Here is a 17,110-nt window from a genome sequence, read left to right as displayed (position 1 = left end):
ATCCGGGACTTTCTGTCTCCAGCTCTGGATCTAGAACAGTGTCATGCAGCAGGAGCAAGGAGCCAGTTACTGTCCTGCAAGGCCGGCATCCAAGCCTATGGAGAAATCAAGGGCAACTGAACACAAGATGCTGCTGATCGGAGGAACAAGGAGGATTATGAGCAGATTTTTAGGATAAGTCTGCATGCAGCAAAACGAAGATGCCTATGCTCAAGTACGTAGTCTTTGTCCTTGCAGAGGAAGCTCGCATATGGGGTGTGGACTTAGCATGAGCTAGTTATTTAAGTGTGGATTCAGGGTGGGGTCAGGACCTGCACCCAGTAGCGCTGTGCGTGGGGGGGGTTGTTGACTCCTGCTGCGAGATCGCGAGATCGTTACTATTGTTATCTGTCCTCGCTAAACTGAAGTCAGCAGAGGGCTGACAGGTTCATGGTGGTGTTCAGACCTAATTCAAGGAAAATCATAGCTGCCTCAGTTTTATCCCCTAAACTTGAGTCTGGATGACTCATCTGTTATTAGACAGTACCCACCTAGAAAGGTGGGTTTGAGCTGTGTGCCTCTTCGTTCAGTTCATCTAAGTGTGTCAAAACTATCGGTGCATGTCTGATCCCCATTAACATCTTAAAACACACTTTCTACTATGAAAGCAACTTGCTGCCATCTCTTCTACACAATTTCACTATGAAAGTAGCAGTGCGTGCAGCAGTTGCTTTGTCAAAGCAATTTAAGGGGGGTGGGGGTGGAGTGCAGGGGCAGCCTTGCAACACCCCGCGTGGGCAAGGACCTGGAGGCCAACAGCGGCTCCGCACCTGCAAACCGGGATCGCTTTTAGCGCTGCAAAGCTCTTTCCTGCGGCATGAGGCTGTGGACGAAGGGCTGAGGTTTCGGCTGGCCGCAGGACCGGGCTTGCGGCCGCGTGGGGCTGAGCCGGCCCCGCGCAGCGCTCGCCGTGCGCGCAGGGTCCCGCGGAGCGCGCAGCCCCACGCGGCCTTTCCCTGCCCTGCGCTGCGGCGGGAGAGAGGCCTGCGCCCTGCCGCCCTCCTCCGGGGCCCGGCGGACGGGTGACAGGTACCGGGGCCCGGCGGACAGGTACCGGGGCCCCTTCGCCGCGGGAGGAAGGAGCCGGGGAGCCGCGGGGGCGGCCGGGGCCGGGGCAGGCTCTGGCGCCGCGGGCTTGCCCTCCCGCTGCCTCCGGAGGGGACGGGGCTGCCGGGGTGTCCCTGCTCATCAACCTCGCAGGTATTTAACAGCTTTTCCCCCTTTTGTTCCGGCCAGGGGGTGGGGTGTCCCCGAGGGGACCCGCCGGGCACGGGGGCGTCGCGCCGGCCTCCTTTCCCCAGGAAAATGGGCGAAAAACAGCCCCGACGATCATTTGAGTTATGCTTTGCTGTAACTGCAGTCTGCCCCTGGCCTGTCCCATGCCGTTTTGGAGAAAAAACTCACGAATTTCACCTGAACGTTTCTGGGCTTAATGTTCTGGTAGCTTTAACCTGTAAGCAGTAGATGTAAAGCTTCATCTCATGATTTGGATGCGGGGGTACCTGATCTGAATGAGGGTGGAGGGCCTGGGGGCGCTTGTGTGTGCGTGGGGTACTGCAGAGCTGCCAGCACCCCCGGTGCCCCCAGCCGTGCACACAGACCGAAGCGGGGAAGATGGGGACCAGCCCAGTGTGCGGTTCCCCATGGCAGCCCTCCTGCTTTGGCCTCCTCCTTCAGCCTCCGAGTTTTGAGGCAAGTTTAATGCATCTTCTTGAGCTCTGTTTTCTCAACTACAAACCTGGTGTGGCTTTAGCCTTTCAGGGCTGCTTTAGGCCTAGTTTTATTTTAAGTGTTTTGAGGTCCTCAGGCTGCTTTTAACAGCACAGTGAATTTCCTTCCTTTAAAAAAAAAAAAAGCATACCAGAGAAGCTAAAAATAGGAGATAATAGTTTTTATCTAACCACAACTTTGTGCATTGCATAGAAAAGGCTTCCAACAGGACGTAAGGATGAAGCGGTTCATGGCCATGTTAAACAGGAATAAAAACAAGGATCCCCCACCTGCCAAGCTGCTGGATCTAGCAGGACAGCTTTGCCAGGACCTCCAGAGCTCGTCTCCTAGTCTGGAGAAGCTGGTTGGGGCCATGATGGGATGCAAACACAAGATGTATTTTCTCACTAACATCCACATTGTCCGAGCTTGCGTGTTCGTTCATATCCATAATGGGCAGCATGACACAGCCTGCAGACTCCTGGAGGTAGGGATGTGTTCTTTGTTTCTTCATGGAGACAAAAAGCAGTATTAGAAAAATAGTAGTTAGAGCTGTTAGTGCAGAGGTACCCAAACTGCAGTGCGTGGAGCATTTCCAGCTGGTGTATGGCAGTGCAAGGTGATATGTGTGCATTAGTTGACCTGAAACACAGGATAAAGCCTGTGCTACAGGCGGTTACGACTAATCAGCCAAGGGGAAGAAGGTAATTGGGTGATTATAGGGTTGGTTGTAGTTTGTGAAAGCAGGATTTTTGTTCTCTAGTGTGGTGGTTCTTGGAGTTTTTCACAAACTTAGGGCTCAGGACATAAAAGCCTTGGGGAGGCCAAGTTTAGAGGGCTTGCCAGGATGGGGAGATATGAGGAAGGCTTGATGGCACCACTCAGGGTGAGGGATTTTGGTCTCTGGATCTGGTAACGTAGCCCTTTTCACCAGGGGAAAAGAAAGAATTAGGCAGGCAACTCCCTGTGTAGATTAGAGAAGGTACAGTGAGCCACATACTTGGATGATGCCACCAGCTTTGTCAAACCAGTAGGACTCTGAGTAAGTTTCGAGTTGTTGAGGGTTTTCTCCTTTACAGAAAGCCTGACGGACTACCTGGAAAGGGTTTGCTTACATACTATTCTGTTTTAGTATTGCAAGGCAGAAGAGAAGGAGGAGCTGGTGCAACTTTGGCATGAGATTCACTACCGGAGGGTTATGGAGAAACACCACACGGATTTTCTGACACCACTGCAGAAATTCCGTTGCAGGAAGAGGTACTGCGGCATGGGGGGACCACATTTTTTTTTTTCCTGCTGTAGTTAGCAGATGCAGGGGGTAGAGATGCAGAGGCTGTTTTTGCATCGCGAGATGCCTGCTTCTTGGAGCTAGGTTTTTCTTGGCATTTTGACCACTTGTGGCAACGTGAGAAAATTCCCATGAATGTGAATGACTCTTTCTGGGTCCTTTTTAATATTGTTTTCTCCTGTGTACAGGAATCCTCCACCTATTTCCCTTTGTCCTGAAGGTTTGAAGAATCGAAACTATTCAGATGAAGTACGACAGCAACTGCACAGGTTTGCTGCAGAGGTGACAACAAATCCAAACAAGAAACAGCGGGTAGGGATATGCTACTTCCAATCAAGTCTCCTTATCACAGAAAAGCAGAACTTTGTGATCAGGGTTCTATAACTGATTTCATTCTAAATCCTTGTTCTCAGAAGCCCCAGTGAGGCTGGGATTCCTGATATTTGATCTTTCCCTGAAGGTTTCCTTAAAAAATCATCAAGTTCATGCTAAGTAATTTCACTTGCTTTGGACAAAAAGATCAGGGGAAATAAGTTCTTCACTAGGCTTTTAACAGGTCTAATTTTGTAGTGATTGAGCATAGGCAGCGAAACAACCATCACTCAGAAGAACTATATTACAGTGATAAATAGTTCTGACTTGACTGAGTTATAGCCATTATAAAATTGCACTTTGCTTACCAGAATACATTTTGTACTGACTTATCACATTAAATTCACAGAATTTGAAAACATGATAGGCTGTGTTGAGGTATGCATCTATCTACCTTATTTGGACAGGAACAAATTTGTAATGAAAGTGACGTGAATTAATGCAGTAATCCTTGTTGATTACTACCTTGCAAAGTGAAGGCTTCAGACTTTAAAGTCTGCCTCTGTGGTGCTCAATTTTTCCAACACCCTTCTCATATGAGGCAGGATGGCCTGTTGAATAGTTCCACAATGTGAAGATGGTTTATTTCTTACTCTTTTCACAAAGCAGCAACAACTTCCAAATTTTCATTTTAAAAAAACAATCTGAATTGGGAGCATAATGAAGTTGCATAATTAAGTCCTAAAAGGTCAGGATACTATGATCACTTATGCATTAATTTCCCAGTACGTTCTTCACTTATGTGATCTCATTATTTAACAGTTTAATACAGCAGAAATTTTTCTGTGAACGTGATACAGATGTTTATACTGCTCACAGTTTGTGAAAACTATTTAATGTGGTAAATGCATTAGTGTTTATCCTATTAGTGTCATGTTAGTGATGTGAAGCTGTCATTCTGTGGGAAGAGCATGCTTTGGTGAGGTTTTACATTTAAATACAGCAATATAAAATAGCAGTATATGGTTTCCTTTAGCAAACAAATTGACTAGGGGAGCAGGGTGGAATGTGTGTTTTCCAGCAACTTGTCTGAGTTTATAAATCGGTCTCCTTAATGGGATCCACATAGACTTATCGGAGACCTAGTGAACAAATACCTCTGGGTTTGAAAGCTCTTTTGCTGGGCTGCTTTTTGAACTGAAGGGAAAAACCTGATTATTACATGGATGTGGTTTATTCTTTTTCCCTTGATCTCTCCCTACACCTGGGTTTGCAGGAGGGATTGGCTCGGGACATGAACCTGCAGCCAACTCAGGTCTATAATTGGTTTGCAAATTATCGGCGACGTCAAAAATCCTGCCTCCCTCGTACGGAAAAGCTCAACAACTCATGTCCTGAGAGGGCTTTGACTTACCACACAAAGGAGCAGCAGGATAAAGGATCCTACACTCCACAACCTGCAGGTTCGTCTCTTCCTAATGGGCTTAGGATGTGATCCAGAAAGCTGAAGAACAATTTTAAGTTCCCTCAGGAAGGGAAGGATATTCCTTCTCCAGAACAGCATCTATATGCTGATGGATCAAGTGGACATTGGAGGACTCTACTTCAGTGGAGTGCCTCATTGTTTGGCTAGAGGCTGTCACTCCGTAGAAGGAGCAAGCATTCATAACGCCTGTGCAAGGACAGGTGAAAAGACATGCCCGTCTCAGAAGGGGCACCAAATGAAAGCAAATACATGGGAGGTAGCAGGTTTTAGCTCTCAGATTCTGGGATCAGGGCAGTACTCCAGTAAAACCCAGTATTTCCATGCCCCTTCACAGAATCTTGACCAAACTTCAGTCATGGGGAATAAGAGGGTCTTGCTGCATTTGGCAAATTAGACTTGTTTCATTGCTTTTTTGAGTAACTATTAGTGTTCCTTCACCTGCCCGGCCTGCACCTTTCAGATGGATCTTGTGTAAGCATCTGCTCTGAGCAAATGGAGATAACCCTCATGCCCTGTGACCCAGGGTGGGAGCAGTCAGCTGCAGATCTGGATAAGCCTCCTGAAGGAACTTATTTAAAGATGCTGGAATCCAGGTGATGTATGAAAAAGTCTTTACAGTGACAGTTCAGAGATGAAGCAACCTTTAAACTTGTTCATGGAACTGGCTTTCACATCAGTTCCCAGGGGACATCACTTAGAGGTTGTGACTCCATAGATGGGAACGGTCCATGCCCAGCATCAGGCAGTCAGAGCATCTAGCAGTTAATCTCCCAGCTGTCAAGGGCAGGATTCAAAGGTTTAGCTGGGGGGGTTCCCCCTCTTTGCAAAGCAATATGTCTGGCTGATTTATTTTCTCCATCATTACAGCTTTATGCAGAGCAGTGAGTTGTATGAAGCGAGGACAAGCAAGGCTTTGTTGACCACTCAGAACACTGAACAACCTGTAGCTTTTTGCACTGAGGCTATGCTGGAACCAGGAACCTGCTTTAACTCTGCTGTCCTGCAGCCCAGAGAAGTAGCAAGCAGTACTGATGCCAGCCCCCAGCTGGATAACTTTGTCCTGTGCTCTTGCGGGTCTCTTACCTTCCCGGATGAACGACTGGTCATGTGGCAGGCCCCTTCCAGCACCAGAGGAGTCTCTGGCTCCATGTGGACCCCAAGTATAGAAGGTTAGTAAAACTGCACCCAGATCATTGACCTTAAGAGCTTTCAAGCTTCCCTTCCCTTTGTTGTAAACACTCTTGCTCACTTACGTGGCTTTCTGATGCCATGACAACTGGGAGCAGGGCTTATTTTGAGCTCTGGAGTTCTGCTCCCATAGTAGCTCAATACGAAAAATCTGTTGATTTAAGGTGTTGAAGCAGACACTCTTACCTAGTCTTTTGCTTAAACTATAACTCCTTCCATAAGATAGTACTTTTCCAGCAAGGTGGATTCCTTTTAGCATTTCCATTGGAAGAGTCCCTTCAGGTGTGGTGTCTGCTCACCTTGTCAGTTTGCAAGCTTCTGGGTTTTTAAATACCTGTTATTCCTAAGAGATTGCCTGAGCAGAGGCTGGGAACTTCTTAACTGTGATGACACGGTGCTCATCTTCAGCAATACATTCTCACTTTCCTTTCTCCTTCCTGCTATTCTTTCTCTCTCCCTCTCTGTTTCCTTCCTGTCCAGTCTTGTTCAGCATTCCCACCATGTCTTTTCTTCTCCCTGTTCTTCACAATAGCCTTGATAGGATACGTAAGTGATGGCCACCTGCTTTTGCTGTAAGTCTGCGGAACAGAAAGTGCTGTGACTGCCATTCGCCCAGCCTCTGGTGAATGTGGAGCAAGGAGGGGAGGAATAGCTGGGTCAGAGGTTGGGGTCATGTTATCTGTAATTGTCTTTAATATGAGCATTTATTTCAGCAGGTATCAGAGCTCCCTTGAGCAGAGTCCCTCAAGGTGGCTGTATTGAGGCCAGTTCAGGAAGAATCATTCAGCAGTCAGATTTAGAGGTTGAAAGCTTCATCCTTAGAGAAGGACAGCTAGGGACCTTGGAATCTATTCTTCCCCACAGGTAAAGGGAGCGGAAAGCACAAGGTTTCTTAAAGGCAGGAGTAACAGTGATGCTGTGGGTCTAGCCTTGTCCTGATCCCCCCATTGAAGAGGGTTGCAGAAAGAGTGTAGTGATGCATCTCATTCCAGGGGCCTGACGCTCCTTGTGTCCATCACATTTTGCAGATATTTATATCCGTGCACTGGAAATGGGAAGTGCTGTATAAGTGTATGTGTTTTACAGTGGTGGCACAAAGGATATTCGGGACCAGCCTCATCAGAAAAGATATGAACCCCTCTCTTTAAAGCAGGCTTAGCTTCTAAGCCATTTGCCTGTTTTTCTTTTTGGCAGAAAATTATAACCTATACTGATCTCGGTGAGAGCTGATTCTGTGGGCTGGGTTGGTAGGGCCCGTATTTAATCCTAAAATAGTTTTTGTAGCTTCATAACCTCATGACAAGATTATTCCATCGTGCAAGCTTTCCAAATTGGAAGACAGAAAGACAGGCACTGTTCTGTCTTTCTGTTTTCCACCTGTATCAAATGTTTCAGGCTGCACATTTTCTCTGGGACTTAATATAAATTCACAGAATGCAAAAAAACAAGAATCCGTGCCATCTTCCGTATGTTATACAACTTCCATAATGTTAGGTAAAAATAAACACTGCCAAACAGACATTACTAGGTTCCTTTAATTTGCTGATCTGCAAGACAGAACAGGAGCAGTAGCCCCATTTCATAACCCTTCTGCTTGACACTGTCCAGCATTTGTGCTAGTGTGACACAGTCGATCATATGTCAAAGAGGTAGGTAGAAGGAGTTTTATTCCCACTTTATAGATGAGGAAGCAGAGGCACGGAGAGGCTTTGTGGCTTGTCAAGCCACAAGGGAAGGCAGTGATTCACTGGAGATAAAGATCAGTGGTTTTTTGCCTCCCAGTTCTCTGCTAAAAACATTTCTGCCTTTTACCCCTGTTTCCCAGTTGGCTTGGTGCCTACAGTTGTTCACATTTATGTCAGACTCCCCGCTCTGAATTGTTGGGGAGCACCCAGGTCTGGGCATTGTAAACCCACTTCAGTCTGTGTTTTAAGATTCGCAGTTTTAAACAGTGGCTAAAGATCATGAAAGATCAGTGAGGCTTAATATTTTGGCTGGATTTAAAATTGCATGTTCTGACTCTAGAGTGAGCTCATGTTTATTTTTAAAATATGTTCCGCCAGTAGAAGAAATCTATGGTGAATGTCTCCTTGTTGGGTATGTCAGTTGTGCCAGGAATTCACACACCCTTTATCGTATTCCTGGCAGGGGCAGGACTTGATGCTTCGTTGATACTTTCTGGTGAGGATATAGTTATTTGAACACTGTTCATAAACCCTGTTTAGTGGCCTGGTCCAGCTCCCCCCAAAACCTTGAACTCCCCAAAATGCCATGAATGCTATGGAACAGCAATCTCTTTAGAAACGAGTGATGCTTAGGCTGCAACTTCATCTTGGCCTTTTTGCACTTTCTCTCTAGAGAGCCAGGAGACCTCGTGTGGGTAGTCTTGGGTAAGATCACTGCTCACTCAATGGCAATGAATGAGGATCACCTTTGTTATCAGGCAGAGCCCTCTAACAGAGTTACTGGATTAGAGAGAAGTATTGTGTCACCAGGGTCATCTTTAGCAATAATGTTGCAATGAGCATCACTCATCTGGGGACTCATGGAGGAGTCAACAGCTTAAACTGTAAGGCAAATGAGTGTTGCTATCCTGGAAAGACAGGGCAGTGAAGTTATCCCTGCTTTACAGGGAAGAGTAAAGCACAGAGAAGGAAATTATTTATGCAAGGTCACCCGCCTGGAGTGGGCTTAGTGTTATGCTCTCACTGCCTTGCCAGCACCTGTGGCTCCCTGCTTCGTAGGTGCAGAGGTAGAGATACAAGTCAGCCAAAGGACCCTTAATCTGCTTGTCTCATTTTTAAAGGTGCTCACCTGGAAAGGATGTGGCCTGAAAGCTTATTAGAACGATTCCAGCTGACTTCTTTCATGGGCTTTTTACAGTCGGTCTTACGCACTTGGGCTGTATCCAAACCTCTTATGATCTACAGGGCTGTGAGGTAGGAGTGTGAGGGGGAACCAGGCTGGAAGCTGACTGTCTCCATCTGCTCCTGCTGCCTGGCAGGAGAGTTTGATCCAGCTAGCGAACTGGAAGTTCCTGTGGGACACCAAACAGATGCTTGCCGTTACAGATAGTGGTGTTGTATCCTCTTCACTCCTCGAGTTGGGACAGGTGGAATGTAGCCCAGGTAATGGTTCATGCAGAGTAGAACTCTCTTGTGCCTCACATTTCAAACAGAAAAGCACACTGAACTCTATGGAGCAAGACAGACTGTATTTATGAGCCAGCATATTGATTTAGAAAACATCAGTCCTGAGGTGTTTGTTGCAGCTTACTGCTTCTGCCTGCATTTTTGGGATTCCAGCTCAGAGCACTAGGAATCCTCCTGCTGTTAGGCTCTCCCCTCTGGATAACCCAACACCCCGACACTGGCAGGCAGCAAGTTCAGAGCGCACAAAAGGATGCTATTTTTTGGCATGTTGCATAATTAAATCGCAGAATTTGTTGCTAAGGGCATTGTGCATGTCAGTGTAAGTGGGCTATGAAAAAGGATGAGACAAATTCTTGGGGGGGCAGGGGGTTGAGTCCGTTTGTCATTAGTACATGTAATTGCCTGAATGCAGCCTCCAGCAGAGGAGTCCCAAGACTGATTGCTGGAGCCTGGGGGGCATTCCAAGGAAGGGCAACTTGACACTTGCCCTGTTTCTTCTACTTTTTTCCTGTGCTCTATTTGTTGGCACCTTTGGTCTGGGCCTCTATGGCCATTCATACCCTGGGCTATTCCTGGTAGTGGTATGGGCAGTGTTGTTGGAGTATAGATATTTTTGAGTTGGTGATGAAGGGAGAGAACATCCCATCATCAAGTACCCAGTGCCCGCAGGCTGTGACCTCTTCCGAGAGGTTGGTAGAGCCCCCAGGCAGGTGGGGATGGGGAAGCCATGTCCCCAGACTCTTGACTGGCGGCCTTGAAAAGCTATAGTAGAATCGTAGCCAATGTTGTGGCTATGTCTAAAGCCACATGTTTGTGTTTTGACTCTTAAGATCTGTGTTTAAAGTATGTTCCAGGAAAGAGACATTTTGGTAGACATCTCCTTGTTTATGGAGAGTGTTCTGGGGGCATAAGGAAAGTTGCAAATGGAGATGTCATTCCTGTATACTGCTCCTGGTCAGGCTAGTTCTCCCAGTGCAGAATCTGTATTTTCAGGCCATAACAATTTGGAGAAATGGGGCAGGTTTGTGGACAGCTTAACAGAACTCTGTTGAATGAATAGTCTTGCCAGCAGCCCCTCTTGTCCTGCTGCAAAACACTACAGTGAGTGGTGAGCAGAGCATAAATACAAATGCATTTGTAATCATCATATTTTCTTCCAGTTCCTGTCAGACTGTGTTTGGCAAGCCTCAGTGCCCACCTGTTTCTGCACCCTGCATGGAAGAAAGCCAAGCCTTGGGACAAAGCCAGGTAAGAGAACACACCTAGTGTTCAGAGAAAGGAGCTTAGCCCTGTACACTCTATCCAGCTGTAGCTCTCACACAGGAGGTGTGAAATCTCACATCGTATTTAGTATGAAACATGTTTGATCTAAGCACACCTTTTGGAATCCAGTTCAGAGCAAGCTGGGCATTCCCTGGGTAGCATCCAGCAGATGCTAGGAGAAGTCTCTTTGTTGTTTTTTCTGCTTGGATTGCTTATCAGAACCTAATTTTACTAAATGTGTCATTGAAATAATGGCCAAAGCAGCCTGTGCAGATCCAAAGTGTCATTTAAATTTTGAGCAATGGAGGGCTCACCTAGCACTGTGGAAAGAAGACAACAGGGAAGATGTCTGCTTGAGGGCACTCCCCTCTGAGGGGTTCTGCAGAATTAGACTCTGCTCTCTCAGACCTCTTAAAACCTTTCATGTAATTTTCATTTCCAAGTCTGTGTTATTGCTGAGGACAAGGGATTTTGCACTGTTCTGAGATAGCTGATAGCAGTGTACAGAGCAGTGTTATTACAGGAAGTGATAAAAGAAGTTACTTCCATGATCTGGATGCAGTCTGCATGCCTTCTTACAGTGATTTTAAGGCGGTAGAGAATAGAAGTTAGAAATCTGGTGCTTTCAAGGATGGGAGCACATCTGTGAATTAAACGTTACTTAAAAATAGGACCCAAGAAAGCCCTATCTAAACTGTACCTTGAGCTATTTTTTGGCTTCACATGTGTTGGTCTACCAATCAGTTAGCATCCATGTCTGTTTCTCTTGCAACGTAAGCTGCCGGAGAAAACCTTTTTAAAAGAGATTTTGAAAAGCAGGAGGCCATATTTGCTGGCCTCATTATGGGAAGCGGCTGCAGCTCTGAGGGCAGTAACAGAACCTCTTTTGAGCCTTTGAAAGCATCAATATAAAGATCTGTATCTTGGAAAGTGGCCTTTTTACCAGCCATAATGAGCCAGATGAGTAGGAAAGCTTTGGGCATTAATAATGAATGAGCCTTTTCTAAGATTTCCAGAGCATGCAGTCTCTGTAGCTAGAGTTCTCATCTTCCTATTTTGCATTGTTGCACTGATTTTGCAATGGTATAGAAACATGACACTCAGTGCAATGTGGGCCGGGGAGCAAGATACTGTGTGATGCCTGCAGATGTCAAAAGGGGACATCTTCAAATCTTTGTAACAATTACTCGGTTCAGGAATTCAGAAAAGCAATTTTTGCATATTTTAATGTGTGCTGTAGGAAGAGGAAGAGCTTGAATGGGTAAATGATTTCAGAGCATTCTACAGACTTCCAGGGCACTCTGTTTCTTGCTGAATCAACTTGCCCTGGGTTTGTTGCAGGAATATGCAGATGTTTGGTTCCTGTGTCTGAACCACAGGGGTGCAGATGTACACTTCCTTTTGTCCACACATGACTTTCAATTTGCTTGGGTCATGCATCCCATCAGAGCCAAAATGAGAGTAAAACGAAACAAGCAAACAAACAAAAAAAAGTTAATTCATTTTGGAGACATTTCTTTCCCTCCCTGAACAGAACTCCCTTGTTTAGGTGATCACTCCCTTCTTTATTATTTCATCCTGGTCTTACCCTCTGTCATTTACTTGCTTTTATAGGAGCCAATGCCTTGGGCAAAGGGAAGGGAATTGCTCTTCTCTGAATTACTGAGAGTTGAATTGTGCACTGATTGTGTTTGTCATTTTTACACCCACGTTCTGTACAGATGGATTACTCCACCTGAACTTAGAGGGAAACAAGGACTTTGTCACTTCATGCACACAGCCTTCACCACTGACATGCCCTCCCACCGCACAGTCTTGTGCTACTGTATGTCTGCCCAAAGGAGCTCTTCCACCGTGAGCAACGGCATCATTAAAGATCGTATGTGATGAAGCTTTGATTCTTTCCCGTGTCTTTCAGGTCCTGGAGAATCCAGTTGGTGACCCATTAACCAATGACACGTTCTGGGCAGCTTGGCTGCTCTTTGAATTCTCAGCCGGGGGACGAATGTGACCTGCCTGCAGAGATGCTCAGTGTGGTCTGCACTTCCCCAGGAAACGCCCCATCCTTTTCCTGTTTTTTTTTTTTTCCTTTTTTTTTTTTAAATGAATGAGGGTTTGACATGGAGATGAATAGAGAGAGTGAGGTAGAAGGATGAAGGCTTTTTCTAATAGTTACAAAGTTTGTTTTAGTTACAGTTTTACTAAGAATTTTGCAAAGGATAGAAGAAACCAAAGGTGCATTGTGGATTGTAGGTTTTTACTGGAGCAGTCTGAAGCTGCACTGTAGATGCTAAAAATATCAAGTCACTAGTTCTGTGGCAGTTACATATTTCTACCCGTAGCACTGGTCAGATCTGAGTCCTTCATTACATCATGAAGGTAAATGAAGCTCCTGTACTCAAAAAGAGTAAAATTTAGTTGCATTGCCTAGCAGTGGATATTGGATAACTTTTTCTCAGGCCTGGAAAATAAGGTCTCAGCTAAGTGCTGGTAATATACTGCTATTTCTCATCTCTGTATTTCTGTTGTACTGCTGTGTGTAACTTCTGGAGTGTTCCATGCTCTGCAGTGTCACAGATGACACAAACTGGAGCGTGGTAGAATTTTCAGTGCTAAAGTTAATGTTTTTGCAGGATTGGGGGAGGGCATACCAGTGTGTCGGTATTTAATACTACCTGCAACTCAGATTGCCCAGGAAGGAAGGATGAATGGAGGAGGTGGGAGCCGCAGAACCCTCTTGATCCATTTTCAGTCCCCAGATCTGGGGGGACTGAAACTGCCAAGGCGATTGTGTCACCCTTCGGGTGGTCTGCGGCAGTCTGACGCCAGGCAGCAGCAAGCGAGCACATCCTATTCAGACAAGTGCCCTGCAAAGCAGCGTGAGTTGTGCAGACTGTTTCCTACACACCGTAGGAAGTGTGGGGCTAATACTGTATTTGGCTGAAGGCTGCTTACTCCGCGGGGGTAAGCCATTTCACTGCAGCTCTCATGGGGAGCGTGCGCAACTCTGTTCCTTTTGCCCAGTACTTTTCCTTCCTTAACCCGGCCTCAAGGCTGCCTGTTACACTCCTCCATCTCACGCTGCTCACAAATCAGGAGCCCTGTTTTCTTTCTCTTAGAGACTAAAAAGCAGAATTGTGTATGAGAGCATTAGGGCATGAGTAGCAAAGCAGACCGTTGATGCAGGTTTAAAACTAATGCTGCAAGTCATTGGGCAGTCTTTTGGGTATTTTCCCTAAGTATTACTGCTGTTTTTTAAATATGAATTGCAAAAGGGGTAGACCTTGCCAAAACTCCAGCCCTGAAGTAGATGCCTCCAGTACCTTTTGTAATAAAGTTAGCAAATAAAGCTTATGAATGACTCTTTCTCCAGGGTTAATTTTTCAAGGTAAGGGTGTGAAGTGATTATTCACACATGGTATTTAATTGTACATTAAAACCTTAGCACCAGCTGCCCTGGGTGCACATGCACGTGCATGTGTGTTGAGACCCTGACACTGCCTTTATTTTGGTGGATCTCACTTGGAAGGCCATTTTCTTGTTTTTGGTGGTTTTGTGTTCAAAACAGCAGTGTTTGGAAGGGTTATGCACACGTTTACGTTTATTTCCTTCAACAATGGGGCCTTGGGTGAATCTGAGCTGGCACATAGGGTGGAAAGGTGCTGGGCGACTGCGGCCCTCCCAGAAGCCCGTGAGAGTCGTGTTCGCCCGGTCCTAACAGACCTGCGCCTCGCCTAGCCGCCCCTCTGCACCGCTGCAAAAGGAGCCCTGTGCTCCGGCAGCGCGGCCGCCGCTTGTGACAAACGCGGCGACGCGCCCTTCCCGCCGCCCAGCCGCTATGGCGGCCCCGCGCCGCGCTCCTGCTTCCTCCCCATTGGTCCGCCGCCCCGCCGCGCCGGTAGCAACAGCGACAAATATATCCTGCCGCCCCCTGATTGGCTGCCGCCTCCCGCCGAGCCATAGCAACAGCGGCGCGGGCGCGCGGCGCCTGAGGGGGCGCGCGGCGACCGTTGGCGGCCCGCGCGGGACGAGGAGGGGCAGGGAGCGCGCCCGCCTCGGCTGAGGGAGCCTCGGGGCTCGGCGGGAGAGGGGAGAAACGTAACTCTTCAGGCGCAGGAGCCACCTATACCATACGGCACTGCTGCTGCTGACCGTAGGCGAAAGGTATCGCGATCCCAGCCACGCTGCGTAAAATCCGTTTGCTAGGCATTTGCACTGTGGTGGGCAAGAGCTGCGTCTTCTCTGCGGCCCGTGGTGGAAAGAAAACAAGACACTGTCGTGCGCCAACTAGTGAAACGGCTTTCATGCAGAAGCAGCAGCCCAATAGCAAAATTCACACTGGATCTTGATAGATTTTTGTATGAGATCCCAAACAAGGTACTTTAATTCTCACCCCTAATGATAATGTCATGTCACTACGATTACTATGATTTAGCTAGTCAATGGTATGTAATACATGTGGATGAAAGCCAGGGTGGTTACATTTCCCGCTGTTGAAAACTGATGTATTGGAGTAAAGAGGAACGATGCCTCTCTTACAATGAGACGTATTTCAGTTCCTTTCAAATATTTAGTTCTGTTTCCTGCCAGGGAAGATGATAAAGATTAGATTAACACTACTCCACCTCTATAGAAATTTTAGGTACCTGTCATTCAAAATTAAATAGATTATTTTCTAAGAAAACAACCCACGCTAGGGAATGCATGTATTTTGGTTTTGGAGGTAACTGACCTTTGTTCTACTGTCTTAACAATACCAGTGTCTTAAGGCCTTGCAAGTTTTTTAAATAGTTCAAGAACATAGTTGTTTTGACTTTTTAATTAAAAAAAGGCGGCTCAATTCACCAGAATTCCTAAGGAGTGCTAGAACGACAAGTCTCTTTTCCAAACTTAAATCTGAAAAAGGCTTTGCAGCTAAAGCAGAATTAAAGCTTTTTCTCTTACACTTCACTTGACGAATTTCATTTCCAGATTTGGCACAGTTGTTCTCTGGAGGACAATTGAATTTTCTAGGTCATTTCCCAGATGAAATAACTTATTACTTTTCTGGAAACTTATGTTAGATGATTCAAAGCTTGATATGTGAAATCCAGCAAATTAAAAGTATTTCTCTTTAAGAGATGTAAAGTCAAGTGGTTGAGGTACAGTATATTCTGGCCCACTAGCATCTTTGCCCTGTGCCACCTGGATATTGAATCTGCACAAAACACTTTCGAGGAGCTAATCGCATTTGGACAAGAATTTGCAAGCTGTGCCTACAGATGATCTCACAGGACTTGACCATGCTGAGTTACAAGTTGCTGAGCAGAGTTCAGAGGTAGGCTGCTGCTTCCCCATCCATGAGCTAGAACAGATGGGATGCATAGCCATGCAGTAGAGGAAGAGATCAAGTGAATCTCTGCTGAATGCCAGTGATGCTTAGCGTTTGGCCTTGTCTGCCCGTGCTGCTGGGTGGAGTTAGTCTTTGAGGAACAGTGTAGTGGAGTTCCCTCTATTGTATTCACATTGGGCTAGCATTTGCATTGTTCAGTTTGTGTCTTACCTTGTTCTCATTTCCTAGGTATGATTTACATCCCAGTCACGTTCTGGTTTCCCTATCCTACCATATGTAGCAAGTTCTGGATGTGTTTATGTTGTTCTTCCTTGGGGCTGTAATTAGAAGCACTCTGAGCATGTGGCTGACCTGCCCTGAGCTGAATGTGCTGTACCTGCTGTTGTCATTCCTCCTCCTCAACATGGCATGGCCTATCAAAGGAAGGAGCTTGCCCTAGATAGAAAAAACAAAGCCATTTTTATCTTAAAATGCATCTAAGGGCCCAAAGAACAGTACTTACGTGTGTTAATTGATCACAGAAAGGGGATGGAAATCTAGGAGCACTTTCAGAAGTTCTGTTACTTAGCTGTCCCTGAGGAGAGAAGGACACTTTCCCAATAGGCAGGCATCCCTGTTTTCCAGCACTGCTGCTAGAGGCAGCTTTCCTCTTGGCAGTTCGACAGACAGGCCTAAGACCGGCAAGGACAGAGACTGAGCTGTTGCCTATCAGTAGTTCTAAGTTAGAAGTGTGGTATAGAAATGGCCATATGGAGGACCTGCATGGCAGCTGCCGGTGAAAAACTTCTCTGAACTAATCCACTACAGTGCTAGAGAAGATTAATGACATGAGAAGCAGCTTTCCCTGCTTTCAGTCCCGTTGACAGTTCCACTAGCTATCACAGTTACTGAATGGGCGCATCTGAGGCCCACTCGGGACAAATGTTAGGAGATACAACTTCAAGGCCAATATTTTCAGGCAGTCTCTTGTTCTGGATGCCTGGCTCAACTTGCTTGGGGCCTCATTTTCAGAGGAAATGAGCACTTACACAGCGACTCAAGTAGGGCACCCAGAATAAGAGGCCACTTTTGAAAATGTTGGCAAAGGCATTTTATCTCTGCACTTCATTAGTCTTATCCCCAAAGTCTTTCATGTTATGTTCTACAGTGAAAGGTCATTGTTTCAGATCAATCATTTTCAGTGGGATTTAATCCAGTTCTAAGTCAGACTAATCCACTTTGGTAAAGTTTGAAGAGCAGTAAAAATTTATTTGTTAAGACAGATCTGGGCTTATTTTTTAAATGTGGCTGCTGATGCTGAGTCCTTAATCGTGTATGCCCAGCATGAGGTGTCTTCGGGG

At 46.3% G+C, this 17,110-nt stretch overlaps 2 protein-coding genes across 2 annotated transcripts in view; both read left to right on the top strand.

Moving 5' to 3' along the window:
* Positions 1-189, top strand: part of DEPDC5 (DEP domain containing 5, GATOR1 subcomplex subunit) — a 48,713-nt gene extending 48,524 nt beyond the window's left edge. Inside the window, exon 43 of the mRNA XM_076353263.1 lies at positions 23-189. Coding sequence (XP_076209378.1) covers positions 23-120 — 98 coding nt within the window. The 3' untranslated portion in view covers positions 121-189. The remainder of the gene's footprint in view (positions 1-22) is intronic.
* On the top strand, positions 146-13,799 carry ANHX (anomalous homeobox). Its single transcript, XM_076353265.1, has 9 exons — positions 146-214; positions 1,963-2,236; positions 2,882-3,006; positions 3,226-3,349; positions 4,626-4,812; positions 5,296-5,428; positions 5,703-6,004; positions 10,336-10,423; positions 12,357-13,799. Exons 1-9 carry the CDS (start codon positions 201-203, stop codon positions 12,385-12,387), a joined length of 1,278 nt encoding a protein of 425 aa, XP_076209380.1. The 5' UTR covers positions 146-200; the 3' UTR covers positions 12,388-13,799.
* Positions 13,800-17,110: the final 3,311 nt, after the last annotated feature.

Source organism: Aptenodytes patagonicus, chromosome 15, assembly GCF_965638725.1.
Source record: "Aptenodytes patagonicus chromosome 15, bAptPat1.pri.cur, whole genome shotgun sequence".
NCBI classification, from domain to species: Eukaryota; Metazoa; Chordata; class Aves; order Sphenisciformes; family Spheniscidae; genus Aptenodytes; species Aptenodytes patagonicus.
Note: the sequence above shows the minus strand (reverse complement) of the source record. Positions and strands in the feature narration are given on the sequence as shown.

What these genes read in the sequence shown, in the direction of transcription:
- ANHX (XM_076353265.1), top strand. An exon ending in CAGCCTGCAGACTCCTGGAG is followed by an intron (nt 2,237 to 2,881) that starts GTAGGGATGTGT and finishes ATTCTGTTTTAG; the next exon opens with TATTGCAAGGCAGAAGAGAA. An exon ending in ATCCAAACAAGAAACAGCGG is followed by an intron (nt 3,350 to 4,625) that starts GTAGGGATATGC and finishes CTGGGTTTGCAG; the next exon opens with GAGGGATTGGCTCGGGACAT.